Below are 19,525 nucleotides of genomic sequence, written 5' to 3' on the forward strand. Positions count from 1 at the left end.
ACAGAGGGCACAGGGTGAGTTGAATATGAAGGGATGATATCTAAAAAAAAAATCAAATTAAGGGATGAGAAAGGAATATATTGAGAGAGGGAGAAAGGGAGAGATAGAATGGGGTAAATTATCTCACATAAAAGTGGCAAGAAAAAGCAGTATGTTGGAAAGGAAGTGGGGGCAGGTGAGGGGGAATGAGTGAATCTTGTTCTCATCAGATTTGACTTGAGGAGGGAATAACATACACACTCAATTGGGTATCTTACCCCATAGGAAAGAAGGAGGAAGGGGATAAAAAAGGGGGAATGATAGAAGGGAGGGCAGAGAGGGGGAGGAGGTAATCAAAAGCAAACACTTTCGAAAAGGGACAGCGTCAAGAGAGAAAACTGAATAAAGGGGGACAGGATAGGAGGGAGCAAAATATAGTTAGTCTTTCACAACATGAGTATTGTGGAAGTGTTTTACATAATGATACATGTGTGGCCTACATTGAATGGCTTGCCTTCTTCGGAAGGGTGGGTGGGGAGGGAAGAGGAGAGAGAATTTGGAACTCAAAGTTTTAAAAGCAGATGTACCAAAAAAAAAGTTGTTTTTGCATGCAACTGGTAAACAGGACATATAGGGAATGGGGCATAGAAATCTATCTTGCCCTACAAGAAAGTAATGGAAAAGGAGATGGGGGGGGAGTGGGGTGACAGAAGGGAGGGCTGACTGGGGAACAGGGCAATCAGAATATATGCCATCCTGGAGTGGGGGGGAGGGTAGAAATGAGGAGAAAATTTGTAAACCAAAATCTTGTGGAAATCAATGCAGAAAACTAAAAATATTAAATAGATTAAAATGCTTAAGAATAAGAACAATACAAATTCTGTCATTTAAACATTTACTAAATACCTACTATGTGCTAGGTCCATGCTAGGTGTTAAGCAAACAGAAAAAAGCAAAAAAGGTTTAGGTGTCAAAGAACTGACATGCTGGGAGGACAATAATTTGTTGCTGTTGTTTAGTTGTTTAAGTCATGCCTGACTCTTTGTGACCCCATTTGGGGTTTTCTTGGCAAAGATATTGGATTGGTTTTGCCACTCCAGCTCACTTTGCAGATAAGGAAGCTAGTAAGTGTCTGAGGCCAGATTAGAACTCAGGAATCTTCCAGACATTAGGCTCAGCATTCTATGCACTGTGCCACTTAATCATATATTAGTAAAAACAAATATACACAGAAAAAAAACCATAAGTGGAGGGGATACTAGCAAAGCAACTGGAGAAATAAAGAGAGATCTTACATAAGAGTTGGAGCTTCAGCTCAACTTTGAAGATAGGGATTCTAAGAAGCAAAGGTGAAGAGGAAATACAAATGCCTGGTATACAGCAAGTGCTTAATAAATGTTTATTGACTGACTGACATTCCAAGCATGGGGGACAGCCCATGCAAAGGCACAGAGATGGAAGAGGAAATGCCATATAAGGTAAATAGCAAATAGATCAGATTGGCTGGAACGTGGATTGTGTAAAGGGGAGTAATGAATAACAAACCTGAAAAGGTAAGGTGAATACAGGGATTAAAATGCTAAACTGAGGAGTCTGTGTTTTATCCTAGCCACACATGGGAGTCACTGGAACGTTCTGAGCAGGCAAAAAACATGATCAAACCTGTGTTTAAGGAATAGCAATTTAGCAGCTGCGCATAAGATGGACTGAAAAGGGAAGAGACTGGGAGACCAATTAGGTTGCTAATGTAATGTTCCAGGTGAGAGATGTTGAGGACCTAAAATTAGGTATGTAAGTCAAGGGGAAAGGCATAGTTCTGAGACACAGGGAAGCAGAATTTAAAAGACTTGAAAACTGACTGGCTATTGTACATGAGGGAAAGTGAAGTGCTGAAGATAACTTCTTGGTTGCAAACTTGAGTTACTGGAAAGATGATGTTACCCAAGACAGAAATAAGCAAATTAAGAAGAGGATTGAAATTTGGAGGAAAGATAAAGAATTTTGTTTTGGACATGCTAAGTTTAAAATACCTAACAGACATCCAGATGAAAATACCTAATAAACGACTAGTGATAATGGGTTGGAACTTAAGCAAGGTAGAGAACTTTGAGTCATCTGAACAGAGATGATAAATTGAACCCAAAGGATCTGATGAAATCAATGAAAATATGTAGAGAGAAAAGGGCAAAGCTCTGGGTGACATCTAAGGTTGGGGATAAGGAATGAATAATCCAGCCAAGAGAACTTTGAATAGGCAGCAAAAGAAGTAGGAGAACTAAGAGAAAAACATCATAAAACCCCAGAAAGGTGGGAGTATTAGGAGGACAATGTAGTCAATGTACTGCAGAAAGATCACAGAGGAAGAAGACTGAGAAAAGGCAGGTGGATGGTCAATTAAGAAATTATTGGCTACTCTGGAGAATGCAGTGTAATAAGTTCAGAGATAAGGTGAGAAGCCAAATGGCAAGGAACTGAGATGTGAGAGGAGATGAAGCCGAGGCAATGAGTGTAGAAGGCTTTTTCTAGGAGTTTAGTGAAGAAAGGAGATATAAGATGATGGCTTAAAAGCAATGATACAGTGAAGTAAAAGGCTGTTTGTTTTTAAAGGTTGAGGGAGACCTGATATGTTTATAGGAAATAGGGAAGTTTTCAATAGATGGAGAGATCAAAGGTAAGACAGACGGAAGGGATGATTGTAGAACAAGCTGCTAGAGTATCATGGGTTCATTGCTCTAAGGCTGGCATAAACTTGAGAGGACATAGTTTTGTCTAAGGCATTTTTCTGGCAAGGAAACTGAGGCTCAGTAAGGCTAAAAGACTTGCCCAAGGTCACACTGGTGGTAAACATCTAAGAAAGAATTTGAAGCTAGGTCCTCTGACTGCAGTAATAATCTACCTACCATGGAGACAGGAACAAAGGTACAAGTAAAGGGGTTTGTCTCGGCAAGAAGAACCACCTGTTCATCAGAAAATGGGGGAAAACAAAGAGAAATGAAGATAACATTTTGAGATTGCAGGTTTTGAGATGCAGGAGAGAGGAAAAAAAAGGACCTCCTCGTGAACAACCTCTATTTTCTTTGTAAAGTATTTTCTATGATGAGTGAGATGGCAGTACAAGGCATAATGAGAAGAAAAAGTTTGAAATCGCTACCATGGGGAGGGAGTTAATTAGCAAAGAACAAAAGGATTGCCTGGTGTCATTGAGGGCCCAAATGAAATTAAATATAACAAAACTGTAGTGAACTTCTCATTATATCTGTATGACTTCCCCAGAACTGTTAAAAAAAAAAAACTGGAATAGGAGCAAACCGAGGCTGGGGGCCAAGGTAAAAGAAGCAACAGCATAAGAGGGCAGGTGATTCTAGTGTGGAGGATAATGTATGTATGAAATAGTTAACTATGATGATTTGGAAGGGAGCAAAGTGAAGCCAGAGCAAGGGAACTGTCTTCAGAACCTAATGGCCCAGGATCACCTGGAAGTTATGGAGAAAATAAATAATGGGTTTAGTAGGAGTGAGGCACAAGGAAAGATCAAAGGTTAAAAGGTTATGGTCAGATAGAGGAAATTTAGACTGCTGGATTGTGCAAGTAGAACTGGGATGATGAAATATAGGGTGAAGAGTATACCTGTGTAACTATGGTAGTGAAGGTGTAGGTCAGGCCAGTTAAGGAGGATGATGAACTAGAAGGCTGAGGTGTTTGAGGAAATATCAAAAAGTATACTGAAGTCTCCAAATACAAGGGCAGGGGATGGGGTAGACTGGAAATCAAGTATTGAATTCTTCAAGAAAGAACGCAGAATAATCTGGGGACTGGTGGTTAACTACCACCAAGAGCTAAACAGGGTGATAATCCTGGATAAAGTGAACTTAAAGAGAGAGAGGCTGCTTACTGATGATAGCAGAAGGACTGTCTGGAAGTGGCAAGAAAGAGTCAAGAGTACAGTGAAAAAACAATCAGCCTCTGGAGTAATGATAGCTGGGCACAAATAGCACCTCTGACACTTATTTCTGTGACTTTTGGCAAGTCACAGCCTCCCTGGGCCTCAGTTTCCTCACCTGTAAAATAAGGAATTGAACTAGATAGCCTCTGAGATTCCTTACAGCTGTAGATCTATGATGCTATGGAGACGAGTGTGGTAACGAACAAATGGGAATTCCAGAGGGCACAAGAAGAGGGCAGAGCTGGAAGAAGCATGAAAGGAGTAGGGGTACAGTAGATGGGGATAAAAGAATGAGACGTGTGGGGCAGGAGAAAGAAGATAATATTTACTTTGGTAATGCATGTCACTAGGATTAGGAAAGGCAAAGGTAGGAGTTTGCTAGCCATAGAATGGCGTTAGAATACCTTATTACTGGGGTTCCCACCCTTAAATGCCATACAAATGGCAGAGGGTACCACAGTGGAAATAGGGAGACTAAGCCTGTTATCAGCAGCCCTTCAAATGGAGATTCTTAAAACAAGAGGTCTGGTATCTGAGTCTTTGGTCTTAGTTAGGGTCCTAAAGGGCAGGGGAATCCTTAGTGTTAGAGGTCTTAGTAACAGAAATGAGATACCTAGTTATGTAAGGTTTCAATTCTAGGGATGAGGGCCTGGTGGCTGAGGGACAGGTCTTGTGCTGGATCCTAGTGGTGAGATGCTTGACATGTGATGCCTGCATTGTGTTCAGTCAAGTAAGAGGTGGTAATGTAGCAGTAGAGATGATGAAAAGCCAGAGAAACTGCTTACAGCATAGGAAGATACTGACCCAGTTCCCCTGATAATGGCCACAAGATGTTTGCTCTCTGGGATGCGAGGTAGTATTTGTTGTCCTAGGTTCCACATGGGGCATTGGTCATTAAATGTAAAAGTCAGAAAGCAAAAAAAATGAGGATATTATTTTGTGTGACTTATTTTGTGACACAGGCAATAAGATTTTATTTCTATATTTTTTCCTTCAGAGTTTTAAAAAATGGCTACATCAAGTATTCACGCGAAACGTTATTATGTCTGTAATACTTTGGAAGAAAACCACAAAATGATGTCGAGAAAGCATATTTCATGTTAAACACATTAGAGAAGACAAACCCACTAACTTCAAAAGATCACGGACATTAAAATAAAAGTTAAAAATCAATTCTTGTTTGTAGTCAGTTTGTAGTGCAGTCCGAATTAATTTTTTCAGCAATCCAAACTCAGGGCAAAAGTTTCAGCTGTTACCTTATCATTACCTCACACCACTGTTTTTCACTACTCCCTATTAAAAAAAAAGAAATTTCAAAAAAGGAAATACTGGCAGGTCTTCACTTTGAATACTTGTCTCTAAAATGAACCATATTCAAGAATATGGAAGTGAGAGACACCATATAAAAAAGCAGCCCACTACCACCGACGTAGAAATAACTGCTCAATTCAGAAGAGCGGTAAATTACTAATTTAGAGATACCTTGTTTTAAATAGATGTAGAAATTTGAAGAAATAAGGTGCTGATGCTCAAGATTACCCACCCATCCCTAAAAGGGGCCCCTTCTTCCCAGAGGCTACCAGTAGGGGAAAATATGTTCCCAAGATCCAGAACTAGAAACCAAACTGTATTTTTCCATAAAAATATTATAAACGATGGACCCGCATAGCTGAAACACCATTAAACATTCAAGTACAAATCCAATCCATGAATAAGTTCTAACTAGATTCTATATCCTTTAATTTTACTTACCAAGTCATATATCTGGTTTGCCAACTGTACCTTCTCATCTGCATCTTCCAAAGCTTTATAATAATCCTGTGTGAAAATATGTTAATGTCAATAACAAACTTTACAAATTAAAATGTGTATTTCAGAGACAAAACTGACTTCATTTAACAGTGCTGTAATGGCAAGAACACTAGATTTGGAAGACAATATGGTATAGCAGAGACAGTACTAGTGGTGGAATTGGGAAGATTTAAAATAAAATAATGCTCTTGAAACTTCTGTTGTGTGTTTGTCCTTCGTTCTCAAAGAGTATCACGATATCAGGGAAATGATGACATGACTTGCAGCTGACTTGGATTTGAGTGAGGAAGGGCTGTGCAAGGTCACCATCCTCACTTTAATAAAAAAAAAAAATTAAACTGGGAGGGGAAGACCCTCAGGGTTCCTGGGCAAAAGAGAAACAGTTACTATTTACTATTTACATTCACTCTGTGCTAGGAGGGCAGGGTCCCATTGTCCAATCTATGAGCTCCAGAGTGAACTGGGTTCAAGGCTTGTTTTTTGAGAAAGATAGTAAACCTGAAGTTAAGGAGGTATCCTTCAGCAATTGAAATGTACCTTCCTTTGGGCAGAGCACTGAGAGGAGAGGGAGAAGAGAGGGGGAGGAAGAGGGAAAAGCTACTCACAGGTTGTGACCAAAGGCAAGTCCCTTAATATCAGAGAGTCTCAATTTTATCCTCTGTAAAATGAGGATAATTTATTATCTCCTTCACATGTTATGGATATCAAACGAGACAACATGTCCGGCACTTTACAAATCTTAAAGCACTACATAAATGTTAGATATTGTCATTATTTTTTAGAGTTAGAGGACCTGGGTTTGAATCTTGATTGTGCTTATTATTTGTGTGATCTTGAGCAAGGCATTTAAACTTGAGATGTCAGGTTACTCAACTATAAAATGAAGAGATTATATTTGAGGGTCTCTAAGATCCTGTTCTGGTTCTAAATCTATGATCCAACATCAGTATGTAAATCAGCTTCATCATATTTTATTACGCAAACACTTAAAAAAAATTTCAGCATTCACTAAAAAGTGAACACAAGTTGCTTAACCTCTCAGAGCTCTGAATGACTAAGACTAGGAGTTCCTAAATCAATGAAATCCATAGTCCAGACCCTATCCTTATCCCTTAAAAAAAGTTTACCGTGGAGAAATTTGTTCTTTGCTGCCTACAGTGAGGATGCTTCAGCTTTTCAAAGGTTTGCCTTATCAGCCAGAAGAGTTATGACCCCTGCATAGCACATGGTGTTGCAACAGAAGTTCACCTAGAGATAGGCAAGTTCTTGATGGAAGTCTGCAAAGTGAACTTTTGTGAGTGACAGGTGGGGCAATATTCCCCTAGATGATGCTGTGTAGATCAACCACCTGAGGCAGTCAAACTGTGGCAGGATTATCAGAACTCCTGTCTGAGACTCTACTAGCCAAAGTGGTTGGTCCAATAAGTACTCATAACAAAACGAAAGTAGAAGCTATAAAACCCTCTAAAACAAGCAAAAGAAGGTCACTTAACCTATAGAGCATAGGCTCACAGAATGTCAGAACTAGAAGAAATGGTAGCTGGTCCAGAGGTTCTCAATGCATGGTATGTAGATTCCTGAGGGCCCCTGAAACTCTTTCAAGGAGTCCATGAGGTCAAAACTGTTTTCATAATACTACTAAGATATTACTGGCCTATTAAATGTGTCTCCTTTTCTCAACTATGTATCTGTGACAAGTCAAATTTTCTTCCAACCAAAACAACATATCACAACAGACAGAATACAGATGGAGATTTGTGGATCTAGCTATCTTCTATTAAGCCAGGTGTTTAAGGCTATCTGCAAAAATATGTAAAACAATGCCACTCTTCTCATTAATTTTTTTTTGTTTTGGAAAATAGTGCTATTTTTAGTAAAAATGTCATTTATGTTCCTATGTGGGGGGGATGTTTATATTGTCAATTTAATCATACGTATTTTAAAAATGTATCAGCTTTAATTTCTAATAGGCTAAATAGAAACTTTTATAACCCACTTAAACAAAAACTCTTTGGAGTCCTGAGACCAAAAAGTTTAAAAACTGTTGATTTAATCCAACCCCCTTCAGTTGATATACAAGGATGCTTGAGGATCGAAAAAGTTAAGTGACTCACTCAAATTTAGTATAGGTAGTAAATCAAAGTTATAGATATTATCCATTGGTTCTAGGGGGATTAAAAAAAAAAACAACTTTTAAAAAAGGGGGCTTGAGGGTTGGGATGAGTAAGAAAGAACTGAAGTCTTCAGAATTTTGGGAATGGTTCTGAAGAAAAATAGGCATAAAGTTACAATTTAAACTGAACCTCAATCTGAGGTACAAATAAGGCTAAAAAAGATTATTTAAGCCTATTTAATATCATGATTAAAAGCTGATAGAAGAGTACGTTTAAATATTCAACCTTTAAGAAACATTACAGAAAATGCCACTTGCACTAATATTAAAAGAATAAGTTCATCTTCAATTTCTAGCTCTCCTTAGCTATCCCATATTCCCTGCAAAATCATAAAATCACAGATTGATTCATACAGCTCAACCATCAGATTGCTGTTCAGAACAAATTAAATTCAGGAAAACATGGTTAATTTTTATGTCATGCTGCCTTACTGTTGAATACTCTTCCATCAGACTTCACCAGAGGCTGACAGAGTTAATTATCTTTGGGATAAAGATCTTCAGAATTTCAGGTGTCCCTAGGAACCTAAGTCACTTCCGCTCCAGTCCTATGTCTGGTAGACTGTCAGGAATATGATTTGGTACTGGTTCTGTTCTTAACTTTCCTTCCTTAGGGTCCTATGGAATATAACCAAGCTTAGGCCAGTAGTGTACCTGTGTGGAAAAAGCTGTGGTTCAGCACAGGGGCAGATGAAGGCCTAGGCTAGAATTCTGGGGAGTCCACAATTAGCTAGGGTTCAAGGAATCCTTCAGTCTAGGATCCAGCATGTGTCAAATGAGATGTCTGGCAATCTGTGGAGCATGACAGAAGTCCTGGGAATTTTTCATCCAGGTTACATCATAATAAAATTGAAGGGTCTATTTTACATCCTCTGAAGATAAAGGCAATTGATTACATATTGTACAAGAAACATCTCATCAATGACCTGTATTGAAATGGCACAGATTGAACTGAGAGGAAAGTATTCATTTAAATATATTAATTTATGAAGAGGAACCAACTCATTTTTATAATTCTGCAACTTTGAAAAGACACAACTTTCAATGAACAAAAATTACATCATGAAGAAAACATTTCAATTACTGTAGTTCCTTTTGTTGAAGATGTCATACTCTAGAAAGTCTAAATCTGTCCAGAATCATGTAACAGCCCAACAATTACTTCCCTTAATTTTAAAAAAAAATTAAAATGACAATCTTCCTCAGTCTTCCTTAGAATGTTCCAAGTTTTATGGTAATGATTTCCAATGCTGAACATACTTTTTTGATGGATGTCATTTGTTCTTCTCTCCATTCAGGTTTATTTTTCTTTGCATTCATAAAGAATTCACTGACTCTCTGCTCTAGTTGATCCATTGCATCTACAATATACAAAAAAGAAGTTTTCAATATTATGTTACCAATCTCATGCCCTGAATACATTAATTTTCCTTATAAAAATAAATGTACATCATATTTTATAACTTGCCTTTCTTTCTTACAAGATTCTTTCCAAAAAAAACACTTCCATTTGTCCCCTTTCACTGGCCAGTATCTTATCTTAAAGCAAAATGATAAGATGTCTTAATTTTCTGAATAGGAAAAAAAAAAAACTACAAGTCCCCCAAATGATCAAATAGTTTAAAATTATTTTTCCTTTCTTAACTAAGAAACTTCTTCAACATTCAATGAAATTGATCCAAACATAGATTTATGATCTATATTGCCACTTTAAACTTCTGAATGGAAACTCCTTAGAGTTTCTAACTAAATTAAACAGGTACAGAAATTGCAAAGCTGGGATGAGCCCATATGTTACTGGAAGTAAATCATCATAACTTATTTATCAGAACAGACCTTCCAATTTGTAATGATGTATCTTCATAGACTCACAGATCTTAGATGATCCGGCCCAATCCACTCATTTTACAAATATAAGAGAGCATCGTAGCATAGTGGATAGAGGGCTAGCTTTAGATGCAAGAAAACCTGCCCCCGACACTTATTCGCTATGTGAAAACGGACAAATCACTTATCTTTTCAATTTCCCAAGCAACTCTAAAACTGTAAGTTGTAGATGAGTAGCAGATCTACAAACATACAGGAAATACTTATAAGATAAATTTTATTGCTATCTTTTGTTTTTATGTAATTTCCATTTCTCATTGTTTCCTTCCCCCTTTCCCTATGCTGCAGAACAATTCTTCATAACAAAAGAAAAACGGTTCAACAAAACTAGCGAACATATCAAAAAAAATTAACATTATATGCAATGCTCCATATACACTGCCCCCTTTCTTCTGCCAAAAAAATGTCAGGGTAGGGACAAGGGAGTATTTTCATATCTCCTCTTTGAGGACAAGCCTGTTAATACAATTTCACAGCATTCAGTTTTCACTGCTTTGTGGCTTTTGTTCTTTCCATTTATTTTGCTGTAGTCATTTATATTCTTTCACTAGCTCTGCTTATTAAACTTTATATCAGTTCACCTAAGTTTTCCCATGCTTCCCTGTATTTACCATATTCACAGTTTCTTGTAGAGTATTCCATTACATTCATGAAGCGTATATTCCTCAACTGATGAACATCTAGTTTGCTTTCATTCTTTGCAACTACAAGAAGAACTCCTATATTTTTGTGTATATTCCTTGAGGTATATGCCTAGTAGCAGAATCTCTAGGTCAAAGGGAAAGGCCATTTTAGTCACTTTCTTTGCCCCATACTAAATTGCCTTCCAGCATGCCTGAGCCAATTCACAACTCCACCAATACTATGCCAGTAGGTCCCACCTTTCTATAATCCCATCCAATATACCATCCCTATCTTTTGTCACCTTTACCAATTTGTTGGTTGTTGGGTAAAAATCTCAAGAGTTGTTTTAATTAACATATCTCTAATTATTCTTGATTTGAAGCATTCTTTCCATGGTTGTTAATAGGTCACAATACTTCTACACAGAGAGCTTAGCACGTCAATGAAATCACAGATTTGGACTCCTTCCCCCGAAATAAAAAGAAATACAAAGAAATCCCTTCACTTATTTACAATCCATTTTATTTACTCCATAATGTGACTTTTGACAAATCACGATGTCTCTAGGCCTTAGTTTCCTAATCTGTAAAACAAAAGGCTCAGACTTATTCATTAAGGTTCTCTCCAACTTTAGAATTATACTTCTCTGTTTGAGTACTAGTAGTCTCCAGCCTTGGAAAGTTATATTTTAAAATTTAATTTGTAAATGAACTGTTTGGAATTCAAAGCATATTTCCTCATAGAAACAATGTTACAAATAATGGTTCAATCCTCAGGCTAGACCACAAAGTTATTTAACTTGGAATGTAACTAAAATATCCCTTCATTATAAAAAGACAGAGTAGAAAGTGATACTGTTATAAAAACAGTTTTATCAGCTTTTGTGAGTGCTAGCATAGGGAACACATTCATAATATTGTTCCTACTGGATAATGTTTTTCATAGTCTACACAAGGGACTATGGAACTCCTAATGACATCTTTCTCCCCATCTTCTTTCAGTTTGACAAGATGGAGCAAAAGATCCATAGAAGCTGAACAGAGATGCAGGTATACATGTGGATCAGAACAAGTAATAAATCTATATCCTACCCACACCAGGATACATAGTAGCTCAAGGCCTATGTCCTTCTGGGGGACATCTAACTCAGCTGTTCACATGAACTGTCCATTAGTGGTTAAAGACTATGATTAAAGAGAGTAATGACACACAGCAGAGCGTTAATAATATATCTACAAAGTGCTTTAATTACAAAATATTTTCATTACCTTGTCACAGCAATCCCCTGAAATAAGAGTATTATTATACCCTTTTCACAGAAGAAACTTTGAAGCACAAATGAGAAAACAAGGCTCAGAGAAGTTAAAGAATTTGCCCAAGTTCATTTAAATTTAAATGACAGAGCCAAGTTGTGAACACTTATCTTCTAGCTCTGATTATAATACTATTCCTCCATAATACTACAGCATTTTATGCTTTTAAAAATTCTTCCCCATTAACACCAAAAGAAAGTGTTTTATGAGTTGTATGTTCAACAGTTTGCCAATGTCATGAAAGATCATTTACCTAAGGGTCAAAGAACTTCACGGTCAAGTTTTTACAAAGCTCAAATTCACAGATAACATTGTACTACTTGCACTGAGTCTCAGAACATCATACTGCCTTCATGGTAAAATCTGTGATAATGCAGACAATGCAGGATTACCCTTTCAAACTAGAAAAATAAAGTGAATGAAAAACAATAAAAAATAAAATTTTTCCCCTTCCCTTTTGTTTACTCCTCACAACTATGAGTCTGGCAGGTAGTGTGGCTATTATTCCCATTTTACATATTTGAAGACTGAGGCTCAGCAAGACCTTCCTTGGAAAAAGTTGGACATGAACTTGGACTCCTTTCTTGTTCTGGAGCACAATTCTGAGGTACTGCCTCATCTTTCATAAGAATCACTTCATGTTCTTTTGTAGGAAAAGTCACTTAGTCTTGTGGAAAAAACAGCGGCATGCCTAGGGAGTTAGATTAGTGGTCCCCGACATTGAACAGTGATGTTAGGTAAGTTCCCATATTTCCACTATTAAGAGTAGGCAAGAATACTGTCACAAAGAAACTTCATTTCTAGACTTTGTTCACTCACTCCTCACTCAAGGCTGTTAAACCAAAAATAAATCCCCATTATTGGGAAATAGATTTTTTTTAAAAAAATGCAGCCACAAAAGCCTAGGCTGGTGCTGGAATACGTTTTTCTATATGAAAATAAAATTAATGTTAATTAAATATGACTGACAGCATCTGTAATTTATTCTCCACCCCCCCAACCCCTAGTTTCACATTTGTTGTGCTATGAATTCCAACGAAAAATATCTCAGATGGTTTTAAAGAAACACGCAGTTTTCAGCACAATCCTAAGTGGCCCGAACCTTTGCACGAAGTCAAACACTTCCCCAAACACTTCCTCTTGCCAAAGAAGCACGTTCATTCGGAGAATACCATTCATTACCCGCCCATCCCAAACCCCACCAGACGAAAGGCGCTGCTGAGACGGGGCCGTTTATGCAGCAGGGGGCGCTGGCGGGAGGGGAACAGGTGCTCGGAGTTCAAGCAAGCGCGGGGAAAAGTCACTCACTCTGCACCTGCAGGTCCATCTCGCGCATCTCCGTAAAGCGGTCCCGCAGGTCCATCGGAAGCTGCTCAATCACTGTCAGAAAGACAGAACGCGTCAGAGGGGGCGGGGCCAGGGCCAAATTACGCAGTACGTCCGTACGTCCGTGCGTGCGAGAAGGAGGGGGACGAGGGGGGGAGGCGGCAGCCCACAGCGAGGCTGCCAGTTACCGTGAGAAAGAAACATCCCCCCCGCCTCCCCCCATTCCCGCCCGCCCGTTTGCTCGCCCGCCCGACGCTCCCGCGGGCAGCTCCCGCCCCGCCTCGCACTCACTCTCCAGATAGTCCTCTAGGTACAACATCTCGGCCCTTGGAGCTGGGGAAATGGGGGGAGGGTCCGGGGGTTTGTTTGTGTCACTCGCTGTCGCCGGAGTTTTGTCCCTTTCAATATGGCGCCTCCGCTAGCAGCAGCCGCTCGGCTCGGGCAAAAAAAACACTTTGGCGCCTGACGGCGCTCGCCTCACCGCCGCCCGGCACGTTCATTGGTCAGCCGGCGCAGTGACGTAGGTTGCTCGGTGTCTTCTCCCTCAGCCTTGTGGGAAATGTAGTTTCTCTTCTGCAGAAGTTGAGAAAGAACCGGCCATGATGACTTCACAGCGAAACTGCGTCTCCCAGGAGCGACTGCAAACGGTCTTGCACAAAATCTGAAATGAGGAACCGCGGTCTATTTGTTGACTTTGTGCAGGCGGTGCTGGGAGTTGTAGGCAGGTACGTGACATAACTCGAAATACAACTTTTCGCCGGTTCCTCCACACGGTTTGTTCGTGTCCCAGCTGATGGCTCTCTCCATGGTATCCCGGCTGGGCTTGTGAGAGGCGAATAACGGGAGGGATGTAATGCTGGTCACCTGGAACGGAGACGACGGAGAGGCCGCAAACAATCTGGATTGTTTTGAAACAAAAACGCTTTGCCAGTATCTTCCTTCCAGAAATAGGACCCCCTGATGGGTTTAGCAAAGCTTTGCTAAACCACGTACTTCGTGTCTGGAATCGAGATTTTGTCCAGGTCTCTAGGCACCTTCCCTACGAGGTAGGACTTTGTTGGCAAGCGGGGTAGCGTAGTGTGTTGAGTGCTGGATTTGAGCTCAGGAAGATCAGAGTTCTAATCCTGCTTCTACATTCTGTGTGACCCTGGGGCTAGTCCCTTATTTGCCCCCTGGTTTTCTCATCAGTAAAAAGGGGATCAAACACGGGGTTGAGAGGGACAGCACACTTCACAAGTGTGAAGCCATTTGCAAACCAGAAAAAGCTATGTAAAGGTTATCACTTTTTCTTCAGTTCTTTTTCAGCTTCCTTTCTTCACTTTCTTTAACACTATAAGGAAATAAACATGTTTCCTTTGTTGAAGCATTTATTAGGGTCCTATTATATATCAGGCACTGTGCTAAGCACTTTCAAATATTATCTCATTTGATCCTCACAACAGCCCTGAGAAGTAGGTTATTATCCCCATTTTACAGTTGAAACTAAGGTATACAGCGGTTAAAAGACTTTTCCAGTATCAAACAGCTGGTAAGTATGTGAGGCAGAATTTGAACTCAAGTCTTTCTGATTCCAGGTCCAGCCCTCTATCCACTGCTCACACTAGTTGCCTATAGGAGGTCAGCTACTGCTAACTGTCTAGAAGTAACAGTTGATGCAATAAATTTTTTTTTAATTTTACTTTGAAATAGAAATTTTTATCCTATCTTTTCTTTGCCTTATGAGTTAAAAAAATGCACTGCATCAAATGACAAATCCTGGTCCTTTGAGGTATTATTAAATTTGACACTTTACGATGTTGATAGGTAGCATTTCTAATAGCATTTTAAGGTTTGCAAAGTTTGCTGTTATAGACTGTAATATCAATCAAGTTGGGACTTTTTTTTACTGTTTTAGACTGATAAATTAATTGTCTTTGATTAAGCCTTACTAGGTGCAAAGCCCTAGGCCCAAACCCCTATCTACTAGGTGCTAAGCCTATGTGGGCATGAAGCCCTCAGGTTCCTAGGGGGAGCTGCTAAAAGCAGAGCCAATAGTAGGAGCCTAAATTCTGGTCGCTCAGATGAAGTCTGATGATGGCTAAAGAGTGTATAAAAAGAGAGACCAGAGCTATTTGCTTGGGGCTCTGAGCCACAGGAGGAGTGGCACATGACTCTGGGCCAGCCGTTGTTATGAGCTCCCTGGCTCCTGAACTCAGATGTTGATTTCTTGGTAACTAGGAATTGTATTTTGTCTGTTCATAATGTATGTTTATAATTTGTTTGTATTTGCTCTGAAGTTCAGGGTGCTGGCCTTTTCCCCTGAATTAAGGGGATGATATATGTATATGTTCGATTAAAGTAAGATTGTTAACCCCTTAACGTTCCTTTCCTTAGAAAGCAGATCAAAAGAACATGTGCTGGCAGTGCCCTTGTTGTTGGGCTTGTGTTGGTCTTTCACCCGCACAGCAGCTGCTAGCTGAATTGTTGCAACATAGACCTAGATGCCTACCACCCCACGATGAGGGAGGGAGAGGCAATCCATGAAAGGCACCAAAAGTCACTGCTGGTACACAACTGATCAGTTATGCAGGTGATTAAACACCCTGCAGTGGCAGTGGCAGACCTACCCTAGAGTTTTATTTTCAGCCTTTTCTTTAATGCTTAAGTACTCCAGTGGATCTGTGGTTTCTGTAGGGTATTTCCTCCAACCCTGAGGATTACAACCATCCATTCAAGTTCTCTTGTCCTCCCATTAATTCCCCACAGAAGGTCCAGTCAATATATTTTCCCTCAAAATGTTCATTATTGATATATTCTCATTTTCATTGATCCATATTCACATGAGGAATGGAACAAACATTTATTAAGTGCTTACTGTGTCCTTACAACAACCCTGTTAGGTAGTTACTATTGTCCCCATTTATAGTTGAGGAAACCGGGGCAGACAGAGGTTGTGACTTACTTGCCCAGGACATCCTTCTATAACATTTTCTTCCTCTCCCTGTACTTAGCAAGGGCTATAATTACTTCATACTTCAATCATCTCTGATTTCTTTACTGTGGATACTCCTCCCAGGTAATCGCTTCATGCATTATTGTTAGATAGCTTTATGAAGTTCTGTAGCCAAAAATATTCATAATCTAGTGGCCAACCTTCTGTTAATGAGCCTTTCTAAAGTGAGCAAGACTAGTCCTTGGATGACGAATAATAGGGAAGACCACTGTACTGAACTCTAAAACCTTTCAGATTGATATTATTTTCCACAGTTTGCACTATCCTGGCATAGACCCTGAGAACCCAAGGTCACTTCCATGTCATGATGAGGCATATTTACTTTTTAACTAATAGTGTGTTTTCATTTCCCAGTGGAAAATAGCAGCCATTCCCTTCCATCTTTCCTCATTGTTTCTTATTTATGTTTCACCAAATTTCTTATGAGCATGAATCATACCCTGTTTACCTTTGTATCTACCCCAGTATATACCACAGTATTTTGAATACATTAGGCACACTCACACTTAATAAATACTTTCTGAATAAATATTGAGATGAATGAATGAACCTCTTCTCTGGCTTTATTCAACATTTCTTTAATCGAGTACTTTCAAGTCTAATATCTCTAATGAAATTGGGGACTTATATGTTCTAGAGGTTGTGTGGTACAATGTTAGTTTTTTATTCCTTTTGAGTTTCATGGTATCTTGTTCTTTTTGGGTTCCTATACTTCTTTGCTGCTCAGATTTCTGGGATTGGTGAAGTGTGCTACAGTAATGTACTTGGATTTGTATTCACATTCCAAACCTACTTGTCCCTTACCTATTAAATGGTAACCAACATTATACCCATTCTGGCACAAAAGATGGCATTCTTTTTAAGTCAGACAACCACGAATAGTGTTAAATCAATACTCAGATATTTCTTGCAAAGGGGTGAATATGGTTTCCATCCTGGAACTTGAGTCATTCCTGGAATTTATAGAGAGAGGCTGCTCTTCCACCTTAGAAAGGATAGAGAACCTTAAACAGCAGCATGTTGTTCTCTAGATAGTGTGACTAAAATATATGCCATAATAAGATCTCTCATTGTACAACCTTAATTTTGGATTAAAGTATTAGATGAATTTTTAGAATCATTGAAAAACATACATCTTATCAGCACCATCCATTACTGTACTGAGATTTGAATTTAACAAATGTAATCAGCAACTTGATGGGGGCACTGCAGAGTTATGACATCTGTCTCAACATTGAAATTTTGGGGATTTCCTAAATGACACTTTGTGTATCACCTTGTAAATGGAATTCACAATGAAGCTTACTATTGGAATTATGTGACAAAACTAAATCTAGCATTTATAATGGTTCAGGTAAGAATCTACCTATGGAGACTCTGTAACTAAATATTAGACAAATGAAACTAGCAATTTCTAATATAAATACTAATCATTGCAAAAGCAGAGGAATAATCCTAAATATTCTTCAAGATACTGAAGGTTATAGTTTTTCAGAATTAGGAGTACAGATTTTATAAAAACAAAGATGACCTTGAGAGGGTACCAGGGGTGGAGAACCTGTGGCCGGCCTCAAGGCCACATGTGGCCCTCTAGGTCCTCTAATGCGGCCCTTTGATGGAATCCAAACTTTAAGTCAAAGGGCCTCACTTGAGGACTAGAGGGCCACATGTGGCCTGTAGGCCACAGGTTCCCCACCCTTGGGGTATACTATTCAAAATCAATTAGAAGGAAACCCAAGAGTGTTGTAGTAATCCATATAGAGATAATTTGGTTATTCATATTTCAACAAAGCCTAGAATTATGTAATTTTGAAGGCTAATGACATGATGTTTGGGGATAATACAATATTTCCAAATGGTTATAAGTGTAAGATAGGTGTTGATGCCAGTCGTATATAAATAATCAAGAGCCTCTTAACAGTATGGTATAGTGGTAAGGACATTGGACTTGGAATCTTATGTCACCTTTTAATAATTGTGTGACCATGAATAAATCACTTCATTCCTCTGAACCACAGTTGTAACATAGATGTAACAATGCCCATAGTATTTACCTTACAGGGTAGTTAGGACCAAATGAAGTGATGTTTATAGGTGACTGTAAACCTCTAAATATCAAATAAATAATAACCATTATTGATCATATTTTCTTATATGACCTTCATCAAAGTTGTTGAGGTCACAAAGCATTCTTCAAGACTATAGTGATTACCCATTTCATATTACTGAGGGCTGTATTGGGTATGTAGAGCATGGCTTCTTTAGAGAAGCTTCTTTTGCATTGCAAAGGGGTAACACAAAAACTTAGGAAAGAATTGGTTCACTGTACTGAGATTCAGCGTCCCATGCATTCATAATCATTTAGTTACAATGTACCAATTATTTCAGTACTAAAGTCTAGGACTGGTAAACTTAGAATTTGTGGAAATCATTTATACTTACCATCTGCAATTATTTAACCTCTTGACTGTCTTGGTAGGAGGAAAGTTTTTGAAAAACTTGACCTTACCAAAGCTTATCAACTATGGCTAATCACTGGTGGTGATGGGTAGTGATTTTAGACCTCTGAATATTATGACTCATTAAGTAACATCCCAAGTTAGATGCCTTCTATTTGGAATTTCTCTTACCCATGGAATTTTCCAGTGTTTAACAGAAATCTTGTTCTCTAGAATTACAGGTGAGGTATCATTTCAATAAGATTCTGAGCATGTGATCAACCAAGAATAAACATGTGGGAAGACTGCAAGGAAGGCCTATATCAATTTGCTACATCAGGTATCCAGGCCAAAAAATGTGAAATATGAATTTCTATCATTACTTTCTCTGTTTGCTATATCAATGTTGCTTGAATAAATTTTATTCAAGAAACAGGTATATAGAATTCAAAATATATCTGGTATATTAAAGTCAACAGTTTGACACCTATTTATTAAATGACAACTACATAGATGGTCAAAGTAAGTTGTTCACTCGTGTCTGATTCTTCATGACCCCATTTTGGTTTTTCTTGGCAAAGATGCTGGAGTGGTTTGCCATTTCCTTCTTTAGCTCATTTTACAGGTGAAAGAACTGAGGCAAATGGGATTAAGTGACTTGCCCAGGGTCACACAGCTAGTAAGTTTGTGAGACCTGATTTGACTGGAGGTTTTCCTGACTCCAGACCAGGTGCCATCCAGTTACTTCCATGCAAAGTAAGAGCTCTAGGTTTTTCAGAGGCTACTCAGTGTCTACCATGTTTTTCTTATACAAAAAAAAAATCATATCTGAGCTACTTCATTGCCTCTTGGAAAAGATGCTTTGTGCCACTGGAATTATGAAGATGAGAATGCTTTCCAAAATGTCAAGCTTCTATTTCTGAGTTAGCACACAAGAGAACACAGGTCAATGCTTCTTACCCCTGTTATTTCACCTTACTGAAATTCTGCTTAGCCACAAAACACTAGATTGCTACTGAGGCACTATTTGCTGCATAC

General features: G+C 38.8%; 1 protein-coding gene across 3 annotated transcripts in view; it reads right to left on the minus strand.

Moving 5' to 3' along the window:
* The window catches only part of ING3 (inhibitor of growth family member 3), a 52,539-nt gene extending 39,030 nt beyond the window's left edge, over positions 1-13,509 (minus strand). The window contains exons 1-4 of one of the 3 annotated variants that reach the window (XM_036759481.1): positions 13,349-13,509; positions 13,040-13,111; positions 9,168-9,268; positions 5,675-5,740 (exon numbers count right to left, since the gene is read on the minus strand). In XM_036759481.1, the coding sequence (XP_036615376.1) occupies positions 5,675-5,740; positions 9,168-9,268; positions 13,040-13,111; positions 13,349-13,376 (267 nt within the window). In that variant the 5' untranslated portion in view covers positions 13,377-13,509. Of the gene's footprint in view, positions 1-5,674; positions 5,741-9,167; positions 9,269-13,039; positions 13,112-13,348 lie in introns of those variants that run through there. The other 2 variants (XM_036759482.1, XM_036759483.1) reach the window with 2 other exon arrangements.
* Between the last annotated feature and the right edge of the window lie 6,016 nt (positions 13,510-19,525).

This window comes from Trichosurus vulpecula, chromosome 5, assembly GCF_011100635.1.
Source record: "Trichosurus vulpecula isolate mTriVul1 chromosome 5, mTriVul1.pri, whole genome shotgun sequence".
Classification (NCBI taxonomy): domain Eukaryota; kingdom Metazoa; phylum Chordata; class Mammalia; order Diprotodontia; family Phalangeridae; genus Trichosurus; species Trichosurus vulpecula.